This window comes from Danio aesculapii, chromosome 9 (genome assembly GCF_903798145.1).
Source record: "Danio aesculapii chromosome 9, fDanAes4.1, whole genome shotgun sequence".
NCBI lineage: Eukaryota > Metazoa > Chordata > Actinopteri > Cypriniformes > Danionidae > Danio > Danio aesculapii.
Window position 1 is genome coordinate 44,171,069 of NC_079443.1, and position 21,329 is coordinate 44,192,397.

The 21,329-nt window shown below is 38.0% G+C and overlaps 1 protein-coding gene across 1 annotated transcript in view; it reads right to left on the minus strand.

Annotated features, from left to right (window-relative positions):
- Positions 1–21,329, minus strand: part of ttn.2 (titin, tandem duplicate 2) — a 174,867-nt gene that overhangs the window by 64,326 nt on the left and 89,212 nt on the right. The window contains 45 exon segments of the mRNA XM_056465825.1: positions 18–326; positions 415–844; positions 993–1,192; positions 1,285–1,593; positions 1,680–1,979; positions 2,078–2,371; positions 2,468–2,752; positions 2,863–3,159; positions 3,277–3,576; positions 3,670–3,972; positions 4,137–4,676; positions 4,758–5,060; positions 5,151–5,450; positions 5,610–5,888; positions 5,992–6,303; positions 6,531–6,727; positions 7,182–7,287; positions 7,374–7,673; positions 7,904–8,203; positions 8,325–8,440; positions 8,525–8,711; positions 8,811–9,107; positions 9,215–9,502; positions 9,600–9,721; positions 9,817–9,994; positions 10,091–10,238; positions 10,331–10,482; positions 10,563–10,847; positions 10,942–11,056; positions 11,173–11,360; positions 11,446–11,748; positions 11,837–12,136; positions 12,220–12,489; positions 12,576–12,842; positions 12,960–13,084; positions 13,172–13,580; positions 15,329–15,607; positions 15,698–15,964; positions 16,045–16,311; positions 16,399–16,567; positions 16,709–16,806; positions 16,901–17,167; positions 17,720–17,843; positions 18,891–19,033; positions 19,826–19,952. Coding sequence (XP_056321800.1) covers positions 18–326; positions 415–844; positions 993–1,192; positions 1,285–1,593; positions 1,680–1,979; positions 2,078–2,371; positions 2,468–2,752; positions 2,863–3,159; positions 3,277–3,576; positions 3,670–3,972; positions 4,137–4,676; positions 4,758–5,060; positions 5,151–5,450; positions 5,610–5,888; positions 5,992–6,303; positions 6,531–6,727; positions 7,182–7,287; positions 7,374–7,673; positions 7,904–8,203; positions 8,325–8,440; positions 8,525–8,711; positions 8,811–9,107; positions 9,215–9,502; positions 9,600–9,721; positions 9,817–9,994; positions 10,091–10,238; positions 10,331–10,482; positions 10,563–10,847; positions 10,942–11,056; positions 11,173–11,360; positions 11,446–11,748; positions 11,837–12,136; positions 12,220–12,489; positions 12,576–12,842; positions 12,960–13,084; positions 13,172–13,580; positions 15,329–15,607; positions 15,698–15,964; positions 16,045–16,311; positions 16,399–16,567; positions 16,709–16,806; positions 16,901–17,167; positions 17,720–17,843; positions 18,891–19,033; positions 19,826–19,952 — 11,155 coding nt within the window.

Consider the following 21,329-nt stretch of genomic DNA (forward strand, 5'->3'; position numbering starts at 1 on the left):
AAAAGTGGAAAATTTACTTTTAATATCTTCAATGCGAACTTCACTGGTTCTGGGACTAGGCTCAGACTCCCCTATTTCATTGACTGCAATGATTCTGAATCTGTATTTCTTGAGTTCTGGGAGGTTTGGAATGGTGAACACAGTAGAAGGATGTAGATTTTCAGCATCATTGACCCTGGCCCACTCAGAGGTGCCTTCATCTTGAATCTCAATAATGTAACCCTTGATAGGGCGGCCACCATCTTTAGCTGGTGGGGTCCATGCAAGGGTGACACTATGCTTTGTTTTGTCAGCAATCTCAGGAGCTGCAGGCATGCTAGGTGGAGCTGTACACACACAAACATAGAACATGATGTAAAATAAATAAAACCTTCTATAAAAAATAAAAAAATTGTATTTAAATGATGCGCTTACTCAGGGGATCGTCAGCAACGGCAGACTCAGAGATGGCACTAGGTGGCCCAATGCCAGCAGAGTTGCAAGCCATTGCACGGAATTCATACTCTACTCCCTCAAAGAGACGTGTAACCTGGTATTCCCAGCCTTTCATGCCACGTTTTGAAACCAGGATCTTATTTACACGAGACCAATAGGAAGTGCCTTTTTCACGCTTCTCAAGCCAGTAGCCGGTAATCATGGAACCACCACTGTCCTTAGGTGGTTCCCATGTCAATAGCATGTTTGTCTTGGAGCGCTCTGCAATTGTGACCTTCTCAGGAGGGCCAGGCAGAGCAGAAGGATCCTTAATCTGAACCTCCTCTGTTTCACATGCCTCACTTATTCCATACTTGTTCTCAGCTTTAACCCTGAACTTATAGTTGCCACCAGTTACCAGGTTCCACACCTACAAAAACCACAATCTTTATGCAACTTAAATCTTGACCTTAAAAAAACAACACCATAGCACAACTTGTGTTGTACAATCAATATTATTTTTGATACATTTTGAATGACTAAATACACAATGGCTTTGAGATAATTGTTTTGCTTACCTCATATCGCTTTTCAATAATAGAGTTAGTAACCTGCACCCACTCAGCCTTTTCAGGATCTTCAACATTAAGGTCTTTCATCTCAACAATGTAGTTGGTAAGCTCACTGCCACCTATATCCAGTGGGGCATCCCACTTAAGGTTGCAAGATTCAGCTTTGATGTTTGAAACAGCAATATTTCTTGGTGGCGTTGGGCGATCTAAGAAAAGTGAAATGATCAAGTGATTAAGTGAATGCAAAATGAAAGCAAACACTCTAAACATTTATTGTGGACAGTATATCATAACTTACCCAACACTTCCACTGTGACAGAATGACTTAGTGTTCCCAAACGATTGGAGGCAGTAACAGTGTATGTGCCCTTGTCTAGTCTTGTAACACCAGGGATGGAGAGTTTTGTATGTGATGTCACTCTGTCAATCTCTTTGGTTTCTAATAGAAGTTTCTCAGTAGGCTTGTCGATAACAACGTCATCCTTTAGCCATTCAATCTTTGGCATTGGGAGACCAGTGACTTCTGCAGGTATCTCAATAGGCTCATTTTTCCTTACTCGAATCAAATCACCCTTGAAGTGTTTCAGCATATGCAAACTTGGAGCCACTATAATCATCAAAAGACACATGAAATGCATGTGGTAAGACATCTGAAAACTGTGTGAGGAACAGTGATGTTAAACAAGGACATACCTTCATCATCCTGAATGACAACAGTCATGGTTATTGAAGGCTCACTTTCACCAAACGCATTGACAGCCTTTGCACGGAACTCATACATATGCAGCTCATCTAGGTTGTCAACAGTCATAATTTGAGCAGTACACAGCTCTGGGTTGACCCGCTGGAAGGCTGGTTGATCTTGTCGCTTTTTCTCAATGATGTAGCCAATGATTGGACTACCACCATCATTACGGGGTGGCCTCCATTCAATTGTAACAGAGGACTTGGTTCTCTCTGTATAGTGGAACTTTTCAGGAGAAGTTGGTGGACCTGACATTCAGTAAACAATTTGACAGTAAGCACATTAAAACAGCCATAATAGTGAGTGATTATAATACAGGGAAACAAATTGTGTATATAAAGTTTACCCTGTGGATCCACAGCACGGATGGGTCCAAGATCGACTGGAGGTCCACATCCATACTTGTTCTTAGCCACAACACGGAAAATGTATTCCTGTCCTTCAATAATACCTACAATCTCACATTTAGATGAAGGTGTCTCAATGGGTTGTCTCCATGTGTGCATCTTTGGTTCCCTCCTTTCAATGATAAACCCTGTCACATCACTACCACCATCATCATCAGGATCTGACCAATTTAACATCATAAGTTTTCTGGTAACCACAACAGGTTTCAGATCAAGAACTGGTCCAGGAACATCTGAGGACAGATTTGAAACGTAAGAGTATATAATTTATACATGTTTAAAAAGGAGCTTACGATTCAAATCCACATAACAGTTGAAATAAATCTTACCCATGACTTCAACCCTGGTCCATGCAGATTTAATACCACTTGGATTTGCTGCTTGGATTTGGTATTTGCCATGATCACTTCTTTTTGTCGTTTTGATGACAACAGTGCTGTCCTGTCCAACTTCTTCAACCTCCATACGATCTTTTTCTAATGCACCATCATCCTTTGTCCATTTCAAAGCTGGAGGAGGTCTACCAGTCACATGTGCCGGAATTCTCAGCATTTCTCCAGCTCGAACAACAACACCATTTCTCACAGAGATATCAAGCTCGATGACTGGAACCTCTGTTTTGGAAAATAAACAGAACCATATATTTAACGAAGTAGAATACACTTTCATTGCTTCAAAATGAAACAATAGCTTGTACTTATGAGTATCAATTTTAGATTTATACCTGCAGGGTTTCTCACAATTACTGCATCAGTCAAACCAGGTTCTCCTTCACCAGCACAATTGATTGCCACAACACGGACAATGTATTTAGCCCCTTCTCTAACACCATATACTGTAAATGTGCGGGTTTTGTGAGGTCTCTCTGTAGCCCGTGACCAGTCCTTGGTACCAGCAACAAGTTTGTCAACATGATAACCAAAGACCTCTGCACCACCATTGTCTGCAGGAGGATCCCATTCAATGTCAATTGAATAGTCTGAGGTGTCAACAATTCTTGGAATTGGTGGACCAGGGGGCACTAAAATAAAAAAAAAAATTTATAATGGCAAACAATAAACTTGACATTCATTTGATATTACCTTTATTTATGAAGAGATTGTGGTTTATATAGTCAACTCCAAATCTACAAACTTACTGATTGGTGCCTGTGCTGTTTTTGGTTCTGATGGGGGGCTGAACTTTCCAGGTCCAGCTATATTTTCTGCACATACTCTGAAAATATAAGTCAGACCCTCCAGAAGGCCTTCTACATTTATTTCCAAATCAGGAACTATAGTGCGATTGACTCTTGCCCAGTGTGTGCTGTTAATTTCTCGTTTCTCTACCCAGTATCCCTCAATGGGGCTGCCATTGTCATTGGGTTCTAACCAGGTAACACACATGCTGCTGGCTGTGACATCCTTAATTTCAGGTTTCTCCGGTGCATCTGGAGGATCTAAAATTAAAAGCCAAATTCAATTCTTAGATGAACTGTGAAAAACAAGAACATGAAGTATATGCTGAAGCAAACAGATGAAAACCATAATACCGAATGGATTCTTTGCAATGACAGGTTTGGTGATGCATGGTTTTCCAGGACCATATTTATTTTCTGCAGTGACCCGGAATAGGTACTCTTTGCCCTCAATAAGTTTTGGCACAAGAAATTTACATCCTCTAAGGATGGATGTTACAGTGATCCATCCAAGCTCAGCCTTGGAGTTATCTTTTCTCTCCAATATGTAGTTAAGGATTTCACTACCACCATCATCCAGAGGAGGATCCCACTTACAGAGGATGGAGTTCTTCCTTATCTCTTCAAATTTGAAATTTACTGGAGGTCCAGGAGTATCTGAAATACGAACAAGTAAATATGAACACTACATTTTTAGTTGTACATGCATTGTGGATGTAAATATGGACAGTTTTTTTATGTTTTCACATTAAATAATTGTATACATCATATGAAAACCTCAAAAAGTTTTGTAACCATATTTCAATAAAAAAAACACTCACCAAGGACATTAACTTCACAGGAGGCAGAGGCAATTCCATGTTCGTTTTCCACTTTTATTGTGAAAACACCATGATCGCCTCTGATAGTATCTTTTATAATAATATAGGATTCACCCTTTCTCTTTGATTCAATGGTAAGACGTTCATTTAAGCTTGGATGGTATTCTTCTTCAGGCTCTTCGGGTTCCTCCACCTCCTTTTCTTTTTCCTTTTCTTCCTCCTCCTTTTCCTCTTTCTTTTCTTTGTCCTCCTCCTTTACCTCTTTGTCTTCCTCCTTCTTTTCTGCATCTGCCTCTTTCTTTTCTGCTCCCTCCTCCTTCTTTTCCTCCTTTTCTTTTTCCTTTTCCTTCTCCTTCTTCTTCTTAATGGGCCTTTCTGGCCTTTTCTTTAGTGGTTCTGGCCAAATTGTTGCATTGTTCCTCATCCATGTAATTTGGGGGTAAGGAAATCCAGAGATGTTGGCATCCAATCTGATTTCTTCACCTCGTTTCACAGCCAAGCCTGATTGTAGACTACCGCTAAGGAATACCTTTGGACGATCTGGAAGCAAAATATCAAGGAATGTTTACATATACCAACTATTTGACTTCAGATTTGCTAAAAAGTAACAAAAGTTTATACCAGTTGCATCTGTGGCTTTGATAAAAGGTGTACTGCGAGAAGGATCACTGACACCAGCTGCATTCTCTGCACGAACTCGGAACTGATATTGTTTTTCATGCGTCAACCCCTTAACAGTATAAGACAACACTGGCACAAGGAAGTCATTGCATCTCTGGAAGTTCTCCTCCCCTTTCATCATCTTCTCAAGAATGTAACCCATAATTTTGCTTCCACCATCATACATGGGAGGCTTCCAGGTAAGGGTAACACTCTCAGATGTTGGGTTGTGGGTTTCCACATCAACTGGTGGATCAGGACGTTCTGTATTTTTGAAGGACAGAATGTGATTAAAAAATGTTATGCAAAATGAAAAGCAGATACAACATGCTTTCAAAGAATCCCATTACATACGTTTCTGATCTTCTGCAATTACAGGGTTGCGAAGCTCAATAAATTCACCCCCACCAATCTTGTTGACGGCTCTGACACGGAAGTAGTACTCTCCATTCTGAATGAGATCCTTTACAGGCCAACTCACTTTGTTTTCTCCAGACATAACATTGACATAGGTTCTCCTGCCTGCTTCTCTGCGCTGCAGCACGTAGTGGAGAATAGGGCTACCACCATCATAGTCTGGAGGTTCCCAGGATACCTTGCAGGTGCTCTTGGTAATCTCACTAGCAACAATATCTTTACATGGTCCAGGAAGACCTAACAATTGCAGAAAACATTATAATTATAAAAAAGAAAAGCAAGAGTAGCACTGGTTTAAAATGTACAAATTACTTTCATTGTTTTGTCAGCATAATCAGTCATTACATACAAATAAAATATTCCAATAAAGAAGCTTATTACAGAACTAAAACTTACCAATAACTTTAACATTGATTGTTCCACTAGTGGAACCATTTCTGTTTTCCAAGGTAACTTTGTATTGGCCAGCATCAGCATGTAAGCAGTTTGGAACTTCCAGATGGCAGGATGTGTACTCAGCTCTGAAGAAGGTTCTTTCATCAGCCTTCATTTCACTTCCATCTTTGTGCCACGTAATCTTTGGTGATGGCACAGCCCTAAATGGAATTGGGAGGTGCATCTTTTCACCTTCTACAACAACAAGATCCTTGGTCTGGAAGTCTAGCGTTGGGCTACCTGCAGTGATGTAATTCACAGAGGAATCAGTTACCAATATGTTTCATTTCTAACAAATAATTGCTACTAATTGTTACAAACAACAAAAACAAAAGTAGCTTACAGTCAGAATCTTTGGCAAATACATTCTCAGAAATGTCAGATGGCTCACTGGCACCCACAGAGTTAACAGCACGAACTCTGAAGGTATACTCTTTTTCAGGAACAATTCCCTCTTCATCTCCTGCTCTGTATTTTAACTCTTTGACAGGACGAGAGTTGACTCTCATCCACTTCTCTGTTCCAGCCTCACATAGTTCAATATGGTAACCAATAATGGGACTTCCTCCATTCTTTTCTGGTGCCTTCCAGGCAATACAGATATGATCTCTTGCTGCCTCTGTGATATGCAATTCCTGTGGTGGTGATGGTGGGCCTGCAAAATAAAGTGATCATCATTATTATTCTTCAATAACTAGAAAATTCACAAGTTCTGTCTTAATTAGTTATTCATGTAAAAACTCTAAAAACATCATTATTTGTTAAGAAAAAATGTTTTAAACTTCTGACCTCACCAAAGCCCTGTTCTGTTGATTCACAAAGCAGATTTCTGAACTTCACGAGCACCCACTTAAAATTAAAGCTTTTGTTACAGTACAGTACCTGTTGGATCCTCGATGACTACAATGTCAGTAGGTTCACTTGGGTGACCAACTCCAGCCTCGTTCTCAGCGGAGACCTGGAACTGCACTTCAGTGCCCTCAATTACATCAGTCACTCTGTAATGGCAGTCAGGACCCGAAGTCTTTCCAGATTTCACCCAACGGGTACCAAGTTTCTCCTTCTTCTCAATGACATATCTGAGAAATATGCGCATAATGCAAAACATTAAGGATTTATATTTTAGATAGATAGATAGATAGATAGATAGATAGATAGATAGATAGATAGATAGATAGATAGATAGATAGATAGATAGATAGATAGATAGATAGATAGATAGATAGACTGATGGATTGATGGATTGATTGATGAAATATAGATAGATGAATTAATAATATATTGTATAAATTGTTTTCATTTAAATATATACTATAAATTTAAGTTTTTTTACGAGATGAAAGGGTCATAATTGTCATGAAACATGAGTATTTTAAATTTAAAAAACAAAATGTATAAAAGTAAATTGAAAAAAAAGATAAAGAATTCAACATATTGATTAGTACCATATAGCGGATACTATATAATGCTGTATAAATAAGTTAAGACTGGCTAACACTGATCTGGACCAGTCAGTGGTATTTTTTTAACTACCTCAAAACAGGTCTTCCACCATCATTCTGAGGTGCGTCCCATTTCAGATCAACATGAGTCTTGGAAACTTCAGTGATAGTCAGATTATATGGAGGTCCAGGGGTACCTGTGGAAAAAAATCAGAGGTGAGACGAATTTAGTAATACACTTAAAATAATAAAATGTAGGGAACAAGAAAAACTAAGTACGCACTAAAAGTATCCTTGGCAAGAACAGAGTCTTCAAGTTCACAAAATTCACTCGGTCCTACAGCATTTTCAGCAGCAACACGGAACACATATAGAGATCCTTCATTCAGTGGGGTGACAGTGTACTTCAGCTCTTTTACAGTGGTGTCCACAGCCTGCCAGCCTTTGCGCCTGACGTCTCTCTTCTCAACAATGTAGTTTATGATTGGAGAGCCACCATCTCGCTCAGGTGCTGTCCATTTCAGTTCAGCACTGTTCCTGCTACTAGAAACTACTAGAAGCCATCTTGGTGGTGATGGAGGATCTAAAAGAGAAAGATAATTGTTAGGAAGAATCATACATGAATCATGCGCATGACCAGTTAAATGCTAATCAAATAGTTAACTCTAACTGATGACTGAATTTCACTTTATAATAACTTAATTTATTCTTAACCTGTATGAATTTCAGTTAGATCTTGAATGAATATTAAGAATTGCAAGTGCTCGGTTCAACAAAAATTGTGACCGCTCTAAAACACCCTTTATGACTTACTGAGTCTCTCCTTGCAGAGCACTGGATCACTTGGTTCACTGGGTTCACTCTCGCCTGCTACGTTGACAGCTCTGACACGGAATGAGTACTCTTGCTTTTCCATCAATCCCTTCAGGAAGTACTCCAGAAAGGGGACATTATCAGCTACACGAACCCACTCATCAGTTCCACTCTTGAGGAGCTCAATAACGTAAGACTCGATCTTTGCACCACCGTCATGTTCAGGCTTTGTCCATTGCAGGAAAGCAGAGGTTTTGGCTACATCCTTAACAGTGGGCTTACCAGGAGCCCATGGGGGATCTAAAATAAAGATTTACATCAGTTTCACACTGATGCTGAGCTGTCTTCAAATAGCGATTAACTGTAATCATTTTCTAGTCAAAATAAACAAAGCAGGATATTTATCAAATATTTATCCTACCAATTGGATCTTTAATTAAAATTTGGTCCGTCTCTTTGCTTGGTTTTCCAGGTCCAGCAAGATTCTCTGCCAAAACACGGAACTTATACTTCTTTCTTGTGGGTAGTCCTTTCACTCTGCAAGTAAATCATTATTTTAGACAGTTTAAAAAATGTCATTTATAAAACAAACAATGGCATACTAGGGCTAATTCACATTACCTAAAGTTTGTATCCCTGATAGGCAGCTTGTTGCATCTGATCCATTTGTCATGGTCAGGCTCATATCTTTCTACCCAGTATCCAGTAATAGGACTTCCACCATCCTCATCAGGCTCATACCAGGACAGAGTTACAGCATCCTTTGCAATATCAGATGGTTCCAATTTGTATGGAGGACCAGGGGTATCTAATATAATGTGAACATATTTATTAATTTCTAATTCTTGTTAAACCAATGTTAGGCAAAAATGTATATGAATTGTAAAAATGGCATTTAACAACATACCGAATGGGTATCTGGCAGTTATTGGGGCATGTTCAGCTGGGGCACCAATGCCAAACTGATTTTCAGCATACACCCTAAAGATGTACTCCTTGAAAGCCACAAGCTTGGTGGCCTTGTAGGTGGTCTGCTTCACAGTGGAGGACAGCTTGTACCAGATTTCACTGTCTACAGCTTTCCTCTCAACAATATAGTTGGTCACCTTTGAGCCACCATCATCTCTTGGAGGATTCCAAGCCAACAAGCAGGACTCATTGGTAATTTCAGAGATGTCGAAGGCAGCTGGAGGACCAGGCTTATCTACATGGAATTAGTAAAGATTGGATATTAATAATATCCAGAAACTAATCACATTGTTTTAATTATAAAACTTAATAACACACAATAACATGTCTAAGTCACACTACCTAAAATGTTGACATCCACAGTTGCAGTTGCACGGCCACTGCTGTTGACTGCCTCTATGATATATGTGGCTGTGTCATCCCTCTTGGTCTTAGCGATGGACACAGTTGAATGGCCAGGCTTGGTATCAATGGTGATTCTGTCATCTGGCTTCAGGACTAGGTCAGCCTTGGTCCATTTGACTTTAGGCTCTGGCTTACCAGTGATGTCAGCAGGGAGTTCAATCTTTGTGCCAGCTTTAGCGGTCAGACCAGCTAGCAGTTTTGCATCCAGCTGAATCTCAGGAGGCTCTGTGAAAGTAATAAGGAACAGCATTACACATTCGGCTTAGAGTCTAATTTAATATCATAATGGACTAAAATGTAAAAGCATAATCTGATAAAGTACCTTTAGGATCAACAGCCAAGATCTCATCTGTTGACTTACAAGGCTTACTAGCACCCAGTTTGTTCAAAGCCCGCACACGATAAGCATACCACTGTCCCTCAATGAGACCAGTAACTTCAAACCTGTTTGTAGAGATGATTAAGATAATTATTTAGAAGTGTAATGCATCCACCTGAATTAAGTTTGCAGAATAAGTACTTTGAAAATGGTCACTCACTTAAGCTCAGGCACCGGGTCTCCACATGGCTCCCACTTGTCAGTGCCTCGTTGACATTTGTCAATAATATAACCTTTGATAGCAGTTCCACCATCCCACTTGGGTGGCTCCCATGACAAGAAGATCTTGCTAGCAGACTTGTCTCTCCATTTAAGGTTTTCTGGTGGGTCTGGTACAGCTGTAAAACACACAAAAGTGAAATGATGAAGTTTTCATGCATTTAACGTTGTGAATGTTTAACACATTCTGATCTCTTATTAGAATTAACACATACTTGCAGGTGAAGACACATTCACTGGATCCTCAATGTAGGCAGGTTCACCTGGTCCACATTTGTTGCAAGCAATTACTCTGAACAAGTATTCCTTGCCCTCAACAACATCTGTGACTGTATATTCCTGGTCTTGCAAACCAGACATCACCTAAAATCACATACACACAAGTAAAGTGATCACAGCAGGTTCATGCAATAGTTCACGAACATTAATGGTCAAAGATATGCTAATGTACATACTTTCACCCATGTCTTCCTGGACACTTCACGTTTCTCAACCTGGTAGCCAGTGATTGGACTGCCTCCATCATGTTCAGGTGCCTCCCACATCAAATGGACATGCTTTCTGGTTACCTCTGCAACCTTTAAGTCTTTGGGGGCACTTGGAGATGCTGAAGAGTAAAATAAAACAAAACTTTTACTTTCTGAACTGGTAACTGATAATTATATGTCTATAAAATATTCTACATACCAATGACATTAACTTCAATCTCTCCTGATACACTGGTCACATCATTTTCCAGGGTCAAAGAGTATGTGCCTTTGTCAGCGCGCACACTTGGTGTTATAACAAGCTCTGTGAAGGTTGACTTTGTGACCATAGATACACGGTCACCAGCTGTAAGTGCATTTTCACCAAACGTCCACTTTGCAGTGGGAATGGGGTACCCAGTGATAGGGACACGGATTGAGAGAGGGTTGGGGACAAAAACTTCCAGACCATCCTTAAAAGCACTCAAGTCAAGAGTGGGTGCATCTGCGTCACATGAAGAAAATCATGTAGTGGAACATTTTTTAAGTTTCAGATATAAGCAAAGCATCTGTGGGATGCAGTAAGACATATCACTTACAGTGTGGATCATCTGCCAGCACCGGTCCAACAATGTTTGAGGGGTCAGACTGCCCTGCTGCATTCTCAGCAAGTACTCTATAGCTGTATTTTTTCCCAAACTTCAGGCCTGACATCTGTGGAAAGTATGTCATAATAAGCATTAAGTAACAATACTAGTACACAGTACAAGTCCCTCCTCGAGTAAAGTTTATATTTGCAACTTTAGTAATTAGCGAGTTATTGCATTTACCCTGTAGAGCAGGTCTGGACAAAGCCTGGCATTACACCTGAGCCACTTGTCTGTACCTTCTTCACATCTCTCAATGATGTAGCCAGTGATAGCTGTGCCGCCATTTTTTAAGGGAGTCTCCCATGTCAACAAACAGGAGTCCTTAGTCTGTTCAGAATGAGTCAGATTCAGGGGAGGGCTTGGCCTCTCTGCGAATCAAAACATTGCAATAATTAAAATAGGTATAAAAGATTTCATGTGTGCTAAAATAAAGATATTTGAGATTTTACAAACCAATGGGGTCCATGATCTTCACTGGGTTAGTAGCAGCACTTGGTTTCCCAATTCCAGCCTTGTTCTCAGCCTTAACACGGAAGATGTACTCTTTGTTTTCAATAACATCATTAATGATGGCTGAACGTTCATGTGGCTTGGTCACCATAACTGGAGCCCAGACCACAGAAGTTCTGTCACGGAGTTCAATAATGTATGATGTGATTTCAGATCCACCATCGAACAGAGGTGGTTCCCAAGAAACTGTGGCACCAAACTTGTTGACATTTCCAACAATAACATTCTGTGGTGCATCAGGAACATCTGAAGTGTATAAAAAAAGACACACACAATTATAATCACTGGCTGGGATGCACAAAAATGTGATATTCTTGACTTTTTTCTGACTTACCAAATTTATTCTTTGCTTGAACAGCTTTATCTGTCTCAACATTAGGCCCACTTCCAACTCGGTTGCGTGCACAGACACGGAACAGGTACTTGGAGTCTCTCTGCAAGCCAGTTACAGTGTACTCTGTGCTGTCGGCACAGTCAGTGGCCAGAGTCCAAGTCTTACGTTTAACATCACGTCTCTCTACCACATAAGCCAAGATCTTGCTGCCACCATCACTTTCTGGCTCCTCCCAAGCGATGCTGATCTCACCATCAGCAGTGTCAACAACCTGAAGGTTCTTCACAGGCCCAGGTACATCTGGGAAGATGAAATATATATAAGAATTATTATAATCTCAAAATGAATTTCTAAAATAAAATAGTGAACTGAAAATAACCCACCAATAACTTTGAGGTTTATGAAAGCCTCTCCTTTTCCATGTTTGTTCTGGACAATGATTTTATAGCGTCCCTCTTCTGATTTCTTAGGGTCCTTAAGCCTGTATTCTGTCCTATCAATAGAGGTGTGAATATTGTCTTTTGGAAGACTGACGTCATTGTAGAACCACTCAGCCTCTGCATGGGGATAAGCGTTGTATGGAACCCCCATAACAAAAGGCTTTCCAGCATCTGTCACCAGGTCTTGATCCAATGTTTTAATTGTTGGTACAGCTATGGAACAATGTTGTAAACAATGATTAAGTTTGATTGATATTTACTGATAAATTTATTTATTTATATAATACAATGTGTCTTACCAGCAAGCTCAAGCTTTGCTCTAGCATCTTTGTCCTTGGCAATGACTCTGTACTCGCCTTGATCACGTGGCCTAATTTCACACACTTGAAGCCTGTGAATCTTACCCTCGCTCATCATCTGGTACTTATCACCTTGAACAATGGTCATGTTGTTCCTCAGCCATTTGACCTCAACTCTGTCTTTGTTAAGCTCAACTTCGTATACAACATCTGAGCCTGGTGGCTCAAACACATCTGTGGGTGGTCTAACAATCTCCACCGGGGTCTCTAAAGAGGTAAATAAAACAATTTAATATTATACTACTTTCTATGCCTGCAACTGATACATTTTTCAAAAATGTCCCTGCTATTTCTGTTTTCTTACAAACACTGAAATAAACCTACCCTCGACAAAGAGACGAGCTCTGGTTCTCTTCTCATCCACACCACATGCATATTCACACTCATCATCGGGTCTGCACTCCTTTATACGCAGTCTGCATGTTTTGCCATCTCTCTCAAATTGGTACCTTAAAATTAAACATAAAATGCATATTTATTCATAAATGCAATCATAAATGAACAAAAACACTCAACACAACACAAGTGCTTTTTACCTGGGACCTTCTCGGATCTCCCTGCCATCTCTGTACCATTTGATTTCAGCCTTCTCTTTAGTAAGTTCACAAGTGAATTCAGCATCCTCAAACTCAGTGATGGTTTGGTCAGTGAGCTGAGCGGTGAAGTCAGTGGGAGCTTCACTGATGATCAGTTCGGCTGTGGCCTTGTCAGCACCAGCAATTACAGTGTATTCTCCTTCATCTGCAAGGCTGCAGTCTTTGATTATCAAAGTGTGCTTTTCCTTGTCCACGCGATACAGAATTCTCTTGCTAAAAGTAATTTCCTGGCCTGCTTTCATCCACTGTACAGTTACGTTTTGTCTGTTCACCTTGCAAGTGAAACTGATGGCCTTTTTCTCCTGCGTGTCAACATCCTCAGGAGGAACAACAATTCTAAGATCTTCCTCTGTGGAAATGAAAGTGCATTTTAAGTTAAGTAACAAAGCACATGAAACAGAGTCTACCGGTGCGTCCCAAATCGCATACTTATGCGCTATTCAACTTCATTTTGTAGTATAAATTGTGTAAGTAGTGCGTTCACACTGAAAACTCTAAAAATATTAAGTGCACTTTATTTACCCGGATGATGCACTTCATCGGGTAAACGAAGTGTGGACTGTTGGACACTTCACGCACTCAACGACCGCAGCTTTGCTCACGTAGAGGAAGGGGTGGAGCTTTTGGAGCACTCATGTTGAATTACTTTATTTATTTTGGATATATTTATTTATTTACATTTTTATTTATTGTATTTATTTTTGAAGCAAAATTCTCCTTAGAGAGTGATTATACCGCCTCCCAATGGTGAATGCGATCATACTCAGGCAGGTATTATTTGGTAGTTTGGTCATTTATTTCACTAATTTAGCAACCATCAATGTCATCAGGGAAACGGTTTGAATTTCCGCTTATTTAAAAAATGTTAGTGTTCCATTTGGGACGACACTACATACATATACTATGCCGTTGAGTGTGTAAGTGCATAAGTACATAGTGCATAAGGGCATAGTGCATAGTATTCCATTTGGGACGCAGCTTACAGTAAGTCTCAAATCCATGTCATAAAACGTTCTTGATATTTTGTTGGTTAGTTGTATAAACTGTTGTAGGACAAAATATAATCCCATTTAATATTAATATATGACAGTATTAAAGTATGTTATTTAATATTCAAATATGTTACATGGTAATAGACATATGTCAATATTCAATAATTTAATATATTGTGATGATGAACATGCATAATATAGATAGTCAGCACTTTAAAATACATAGATATATTAATTATTATTTGAATGCTTTCTAAGAATCTTCAGATTATATTTGCAGTGGTGTTCATAACACCGCCACGTAGATCAAACAAGTTAATTCGGCCTACTACATGCAGAAAAATGACTGAAAATTCTGTTATTATTCATAGGGCTATTGAACATTAAAACAGTGCAATAATAAGGCTCCATTAGTTAGAATAGGTTAATTAAACTAAACTCACGATGAAAACTACAAAACCTTCAATTACTCTTAAGTGATGTTATAATCATAATCATAATAAGTTTTATTAAATGGAGTAAATCACTATTAATATTCAACAGTATTCTTTTTTACTATTATTATTAACCTAAAACTGTAATAAATCTGGCTTTTTGTAAATAAGTAAATCTGTTTACTAATGAGACTTTATTGCAAAGTGTTACCCATTGTACTTTATAATCCTTTTGCAATTTATTTTAGTTAAAACATTTGTTTACTCTGAACATTTATATACAATAAAGCAAGTATTTTAAATATTTTTTTCTGTTAAAGTAAACTTGTTTGGAGTTTAGGTTAATACCATGATAACACTGTATACCTTGATAAAAGTTTCAGCATTTAATCGCAACAAGGAAATTTCATAGCACACAATAATAATTAAATAGATGCAGTAAAATATTTAACATTAAAAAACTGTCCACTAAATGGAATAGTCAATGGGGAAGTCACATTAAAATTCATGGTAGTTAGTTGTAGGTATTATTGCAAGAAAGTAATTTTTGATTAGGTAATTAAGTAGAGTTCAGCTTAAGCTGGACCATTAATTTGAGACTGAACATTGGGCTTACGATAAAACTGTCTCAAAAAGCTTAAGAAAATTAAGCAAATCAGTATTTGTCATACCATGCACAGTGATGTTGGCAGAGCTCTTTGCTTGTTCAGCACGCTGGTTGGTCAGTGTAATGGTGTAGTTGGCCTCATCTGACTTTTGGGTGTCTTTGATCCTCAGAGAGAAAACATTGTCCTTCTGAACCATGATGAACTTGCTGCTTTCAAATAATGTCTCGTTATTCTTTAGCCATTTGGCCTTGGCCCCTTCAGTGTTGACTTCACAATTGAGCACAGTCTCTTGTCCTTCATTTGCCTTTGTGTCTTTAAGAGGGGTAATAATCCTCAGCTTTTCTGTAATAAAATACAGCAAACCCTCAGAATTGTCATATTTCTAACATAATTTATCAAAAGAAAATCTAAATAACAACATGCTGCACGTACCAAGAACAGTCAAATCAGCTGAAGCTCTTGTGGTTCCAATGAGGACAACAAAGCCTCCCTCATCTTTGAGTTCACAGTTTTTGACAATAAGAACTCTCTTTTTGCCCTCAGCAATAATTTCATATTTGTCATCTGACTGAAGTTCTATTTTCCCTTTGAGCCATTTTACTTCATATGTGTCTTTGGAGACAGAGCACACAAATTGTGCCTTTTCACCTTCAACCACCTCTTGGTTTTGAGGCCTGGCAATGAACTCAGCGGCAAGTTCTAAGGGGGAAAATTAAGTTAGTTTATAAAAACAATGTTTACAAATGTTATAAGATATAAAGCCAGTTCGCATGTCTCACCATTAATCCTCAGGTTTCCTGTGGTTTGTGAGGTGGGCAGTTTACAGTGGTACTCTCCAGCATCATCCATACGGAGGCCCTTAATAATAAGGATTCTCTTTTTGCCATCTGTAATATGCTCATATCTACCAACTTCAGGCAATTCTTGGTCACCTTTGTACCATGTAACCTCTGCACTGGGTTTGGAAACCTCACAAATCAGTTTAACGCTGTCGGTTTCAGTGCCTTCAATATTAGCCAAGTTCTTTGTGAATCTAGCCTCCTCCTCTGTGGTAACAAAAAATGTGCAATCAGTATTATGTACAAAATAGAATATTTTGCAGAATATTTAGACAGAAAATGAACAGGACTTACCAATGACAGTCAGCATGCCGGAGCTTTTGGAGGTCCTGGCATCACATTCATATTCTGCTTCATCATCAAAGACAGACTTGCTTATGATGAGAATGCGTTTTACTCCTTCAGAAATCATCTCGTATTTCTTGCCTTTTCTGATTTCATTGCCATCTCTGAACCAGCGAACCTATTCAAAGTGCACATTGGAATATATAAGCCAAATAAGCTTTTAATGATCGTTTTAGAATGCCACTAATTTGCATAATGCATTCACTGATTTTAAATATCAGTTAATGGATTATAAAAAGCCTAATAATATGAGACAAACCTTCGCACTCTCACGAGACACTTCACATTCAAATCTGGCAGATTCCTTCTCTTTGACCTCAACATCATGGAGTGGTTTTGTGAACTCAACATGTGGAGCTGTTGATAAAAATACAATCACATTCAGAGTTTTGTTTGTTTCATTACAAATACTATTTATATTTTTAGCTCCTTCCCAATCTGGTTGACTTACGCTCAACATTTAAGAAGGCTGAAGTCTTGAAATGCTTAGCATCACAGGTATATGTCTTTGAGTCATCAAGTGTGCAGTCATGGATAACTAGTTTTCTTTTACAGCCATCAGCGATCATGTCATACTTTTTGGTTTTGCGAATTTCTTGTCCATCTCTAAACCACTTGACCTCTGCTTTCTCTTTGGAGACTTCACACTCTAATTCAGCAGTAGCTTCCTCTTCTACAGTCTGGTCCTCCAGAGGTTTGGTGAATTCAACTGGTGGTTCTGTTTAGAAAATGAATGTATGCTTTATTGCAGTGTACAGTATATTTTCAATGAAAATATTTCAATCTAGATAAGACTTTAAAACAGTAGCAGATTTTCTTAGCACACACTTTTAATCATATTTTGTGTCTGTGGCAATCACCTGAGCTCCAATAAGAGTAGTAACAATACCCAGAACAGTCCCTTTATTGGTACAATGCTGTATTTGTGTTTGTTATTTTCTTACATCTGAGCGGTGTTAATTTAATCAATGAAAATAAGGGTGAAAAAAGTTTGTTGTCCTCTGTGCTAGTAACATGGCTGAAAACTATGAACGTTCGCTCATCTAATGAATGTACAGTGCATCCTATCCTATAACAGTATTTTTGAATAAAAAGACAAGACTAAAATGTAGTTAACAAAATCTAACCAACATTTATTTTTGTTATAATCCGCTGCATTCATTCATTAGATTAGCAGATCATGCTTAAGGCTAATTAAATATTTGGATGATGTTTGTTAGCAACAGGATGCAAATCAATCGGCTTTTTATAGTAAACAAATGGCACCCACCATTTACAATGAGCTGAGCCTGTGTCAGGAAGTCTTTGGCAGTGAGTTTTACTTCCCCTGCCTCTGTCAGCTTCACATCCCTAAGGGTTAGCGTGTGAGATTTGCCTTCAGCCCGGGTCACCACCTGTGCAAATCAAACCAATTGATAAATGAAGGCCTTTTGCCGTGTCAAGGGTGGGGGAGGCTATTTACTGCCCCTCTGCAACAGACGTCAGCAGCTGAGCAGTAGGAACCATTCTCAATTTCACACCTACTTCTACTGTCCCAACTATGTACCCTGGGAGTTTAGAAACTCATGCATTTGGCTTGTGTTTTTTCACTTGAAATAAAGCTAAGCTTAGGCTAAGTTAACTGAGATGAATAATAAAACTAATTTGTACTGAAATCCAAAGCTGAAAACCTATCTACTCGAAAATACTCCAAACTGGAAAAGTTTAGAGTACATTAGTTTATTTTAATTAACTAAGCTCTCATACAATCATTTCTTTAATACAAACTGATCTTGAATCACAAACTGTTACAGCCTTTTACCAACACTATTTGTTACAAAACACTCAGTAAGATCTGAAAGCCTATTATTGAGGCTATCGCTGAAAATCTAACTAGCACCCATCAAATATTACATACCAAGCAGTTAAACTTTCTAACCAAATGCATTAGAAAATACATAAATTATTACATGTATACACAAGCTATGGCCTCTTGCCACCTGCCACTGTACATGAGTCTTGAAGCAGTTAAAAATAACCAGAGGAACGCTTGCAGAGCAGAATAGCCCTGTGTGTTATCTCAAAACCCAGATCAAATGCTCATGTGGTAGCCTGATCCCCCAGGCCCTTATATGAGGAAAGAGTTTAAACTGACAGATCTAAAGAGGTGTCATGCAATATGCTGAATATCCCCCAAAATTGTCTTGCAATTGTTAATTTTTCAAAGCCTGCTTAATCCCAGAGTTTAAAAGTAATTTTGCAAGTCATGTAAATCAGGAGTAATTTTCCTGTACTGAAATTACATTAGCAATGTATAACTTTAAGTGTCTGAGCAATCATCTTGAATTGATTAATCCATCAATTTGATCCCTGTATACCAAAACAAAGTGACATCAACCCTAAATTCTTAACAAATCCCACAAAAGACACATGCATTTACACATGCCAACAAGCACACTTACTCTGTCACTTGGTTCCAGCTTTGTACCCCCTAGGAACCATTCCACAGGTATGCCCTCATAAGACAGTTCGCAGTCAAAGGTTGCAGTTTCTCCCGCTGTCACTGTTACATCCTTGAGAGGCCTCAAGAGGCCTATCACTCGTGCTTTGGATTCAGGAGAAGACATTGTTAGTCACCTCCAGGTTCCAAGAGACACAGGTAATCCCTTAACTACAAATCCACATAGCGCTTTCCCCCTGACAGCAGGCCACTGCTCTGGAGCCTGTAAGCCTCCAGGACAAGTGGGATTCAGCAAGAGATGGACTTGTGTTGGGGGCCTACTTCATTTGCATATTGAGTTTTCTTAAGATGTATATGGTCAGAAAAAAAACTGGAGGTAGGTCTGCTATGCTTCTGCCAATCACTGACAGAGACTCTCTAGATATGGCATGCAGCTTCTAAAATAACCGCAACATCTGATTGGCCACTAGCCCACCCCTGTAATGATACCCTGTGAGGGAATCTGTTACTGTCAATCAACCTGCCGGAATTTTCCAGGAAAAGAAGAATGTTAGGCAATGTGTTACTTAATTTATAAAATGAAGAAAAAAAACTCCAACCTCCTGGTTGCAGATTCTATGTCATAACAATTATTCTGCTTGTTTCTAGGAAGGATATTAAAAAACAATATAATAAAAAAAATTCTTTGGCTGCCAAAGCTATCTATAACATTAATCCCTGTCATAATAAGTGCTTTTCACACCCTGTTATCACTACATATCATCTGTCAGAATAATTTATGAGCTAATCATTAACTGTTAACATCCTTTAATTCACAAGCTAAATTCAAAGCAACACACTTCATCTGCCTTTATGTCTCAAAAAAAATATTGCTTCTGACCTGTCCACAGAAATGTATTTGGGTTATCCAAGAAAAAATATAATAATCAAACTTACCTTTAACTCTGAGCTGAGCTTTGGATTTAGCATTAGCAGCACTGAAGTCCACAGCACCAGCCATGTCCATGCGAACATTGTAAAGGATAAGCATGTGTTTGGTGCCTTCCTCCTTAATTTCACAGTCCTGAAAAATGACATTAAAACACACTTGACTTAACATATTAGCATATATAATAATTTACATTAATTGAGATAAAACTACATAATTTAGCCCATAATTTATTAAGCTTTTTAAAGAAACGTTGTTCTAAACCACAAATGACTTTCTTTTTTTCTTCAAATTTAGGTTTAATTATTACTTAGATTTTTTAACAAGTCAGTGCTTTTGTGGCATTATATTTAACAGTATTCAAAATTTCTCTTCATATGTCATACAAGTTTAAAACAACATGACAGATGAGTACATAACAGATTAGCATTTCTTGCTTGAACTATTGCTTTAACACCATTCGTTATTAAAATTTGTGGTAACAGTTTATAATAACTGCACACCACAAATCGTTTATTAAGCATTAGCAAATTGCTAAGTCATCATTTATTAAGAATTAATTTTACATTAATAGACACTAGTAATCAGTTTTAACTACAGCTACAAATCATGTGTTACTGACTTATAAGCACATATATAATATGCTTAATGATTGTATTTTCATACTTTGTTAATGATTCATTTTTCATTACTAAGATAAGCATTGCATTCGGATCATTCAGAAAGAGTAAGTAAATGATTATCAAACTATTCAAATCGACATTTATACATATTATTAAGGCAAATAGTAACAGCTACTTTGTATGTTAATAAATGCTTTATTAACACAACTACATGCCATTTTGTGACCTAATCTAAAGTAAGGACTATTTATGCTTTGTAAATCCTTGTTAATGACAATTAAAGGCTCCGCTATATTCTATAGAAATGAATGACAGAGTGTTTCATAACAAAAAAATAATAATTTCAAGGTACACAAATGAAACTGTATCAAATGAAAAATATATCTTTGCAAATTTATCTAAAATAAATTACTGTACAGTTTAAACATAGCAGAATAGCACTGAAGGTTGTATCATATTGTTATATTGTTAAATTATTATTGTCTGCGTTTTATCAAATTTTATGTCGTATTTTGAACTCCCGTTATTCGGCAATGTTTAAACCATAATTTTTCATTTGATAATGAGACTTTAACTGTCATTTCTAAGGGATTTACAAAGCATCAATAGTCATCACTAGATTAGGCCACAACACTGCACATTGTATCATTAAAACATATATTAGCATACAAATAAACTATTACTGCATACCTGAAAAATAAGATAAAGAAATATTAATTTCAGTAGTTTATTAATCATTTACTTACTCATACTGAATGATCTTTAAAAAGACCAACTACTCAAGTACATTGTTTGTAAATTTAGTAGTGAAAAATTAATCATTAAGTATGAAAATACAATCATTAAGCACATTATAAACATGCTTATAATTGAAGAATACAGCATTTGT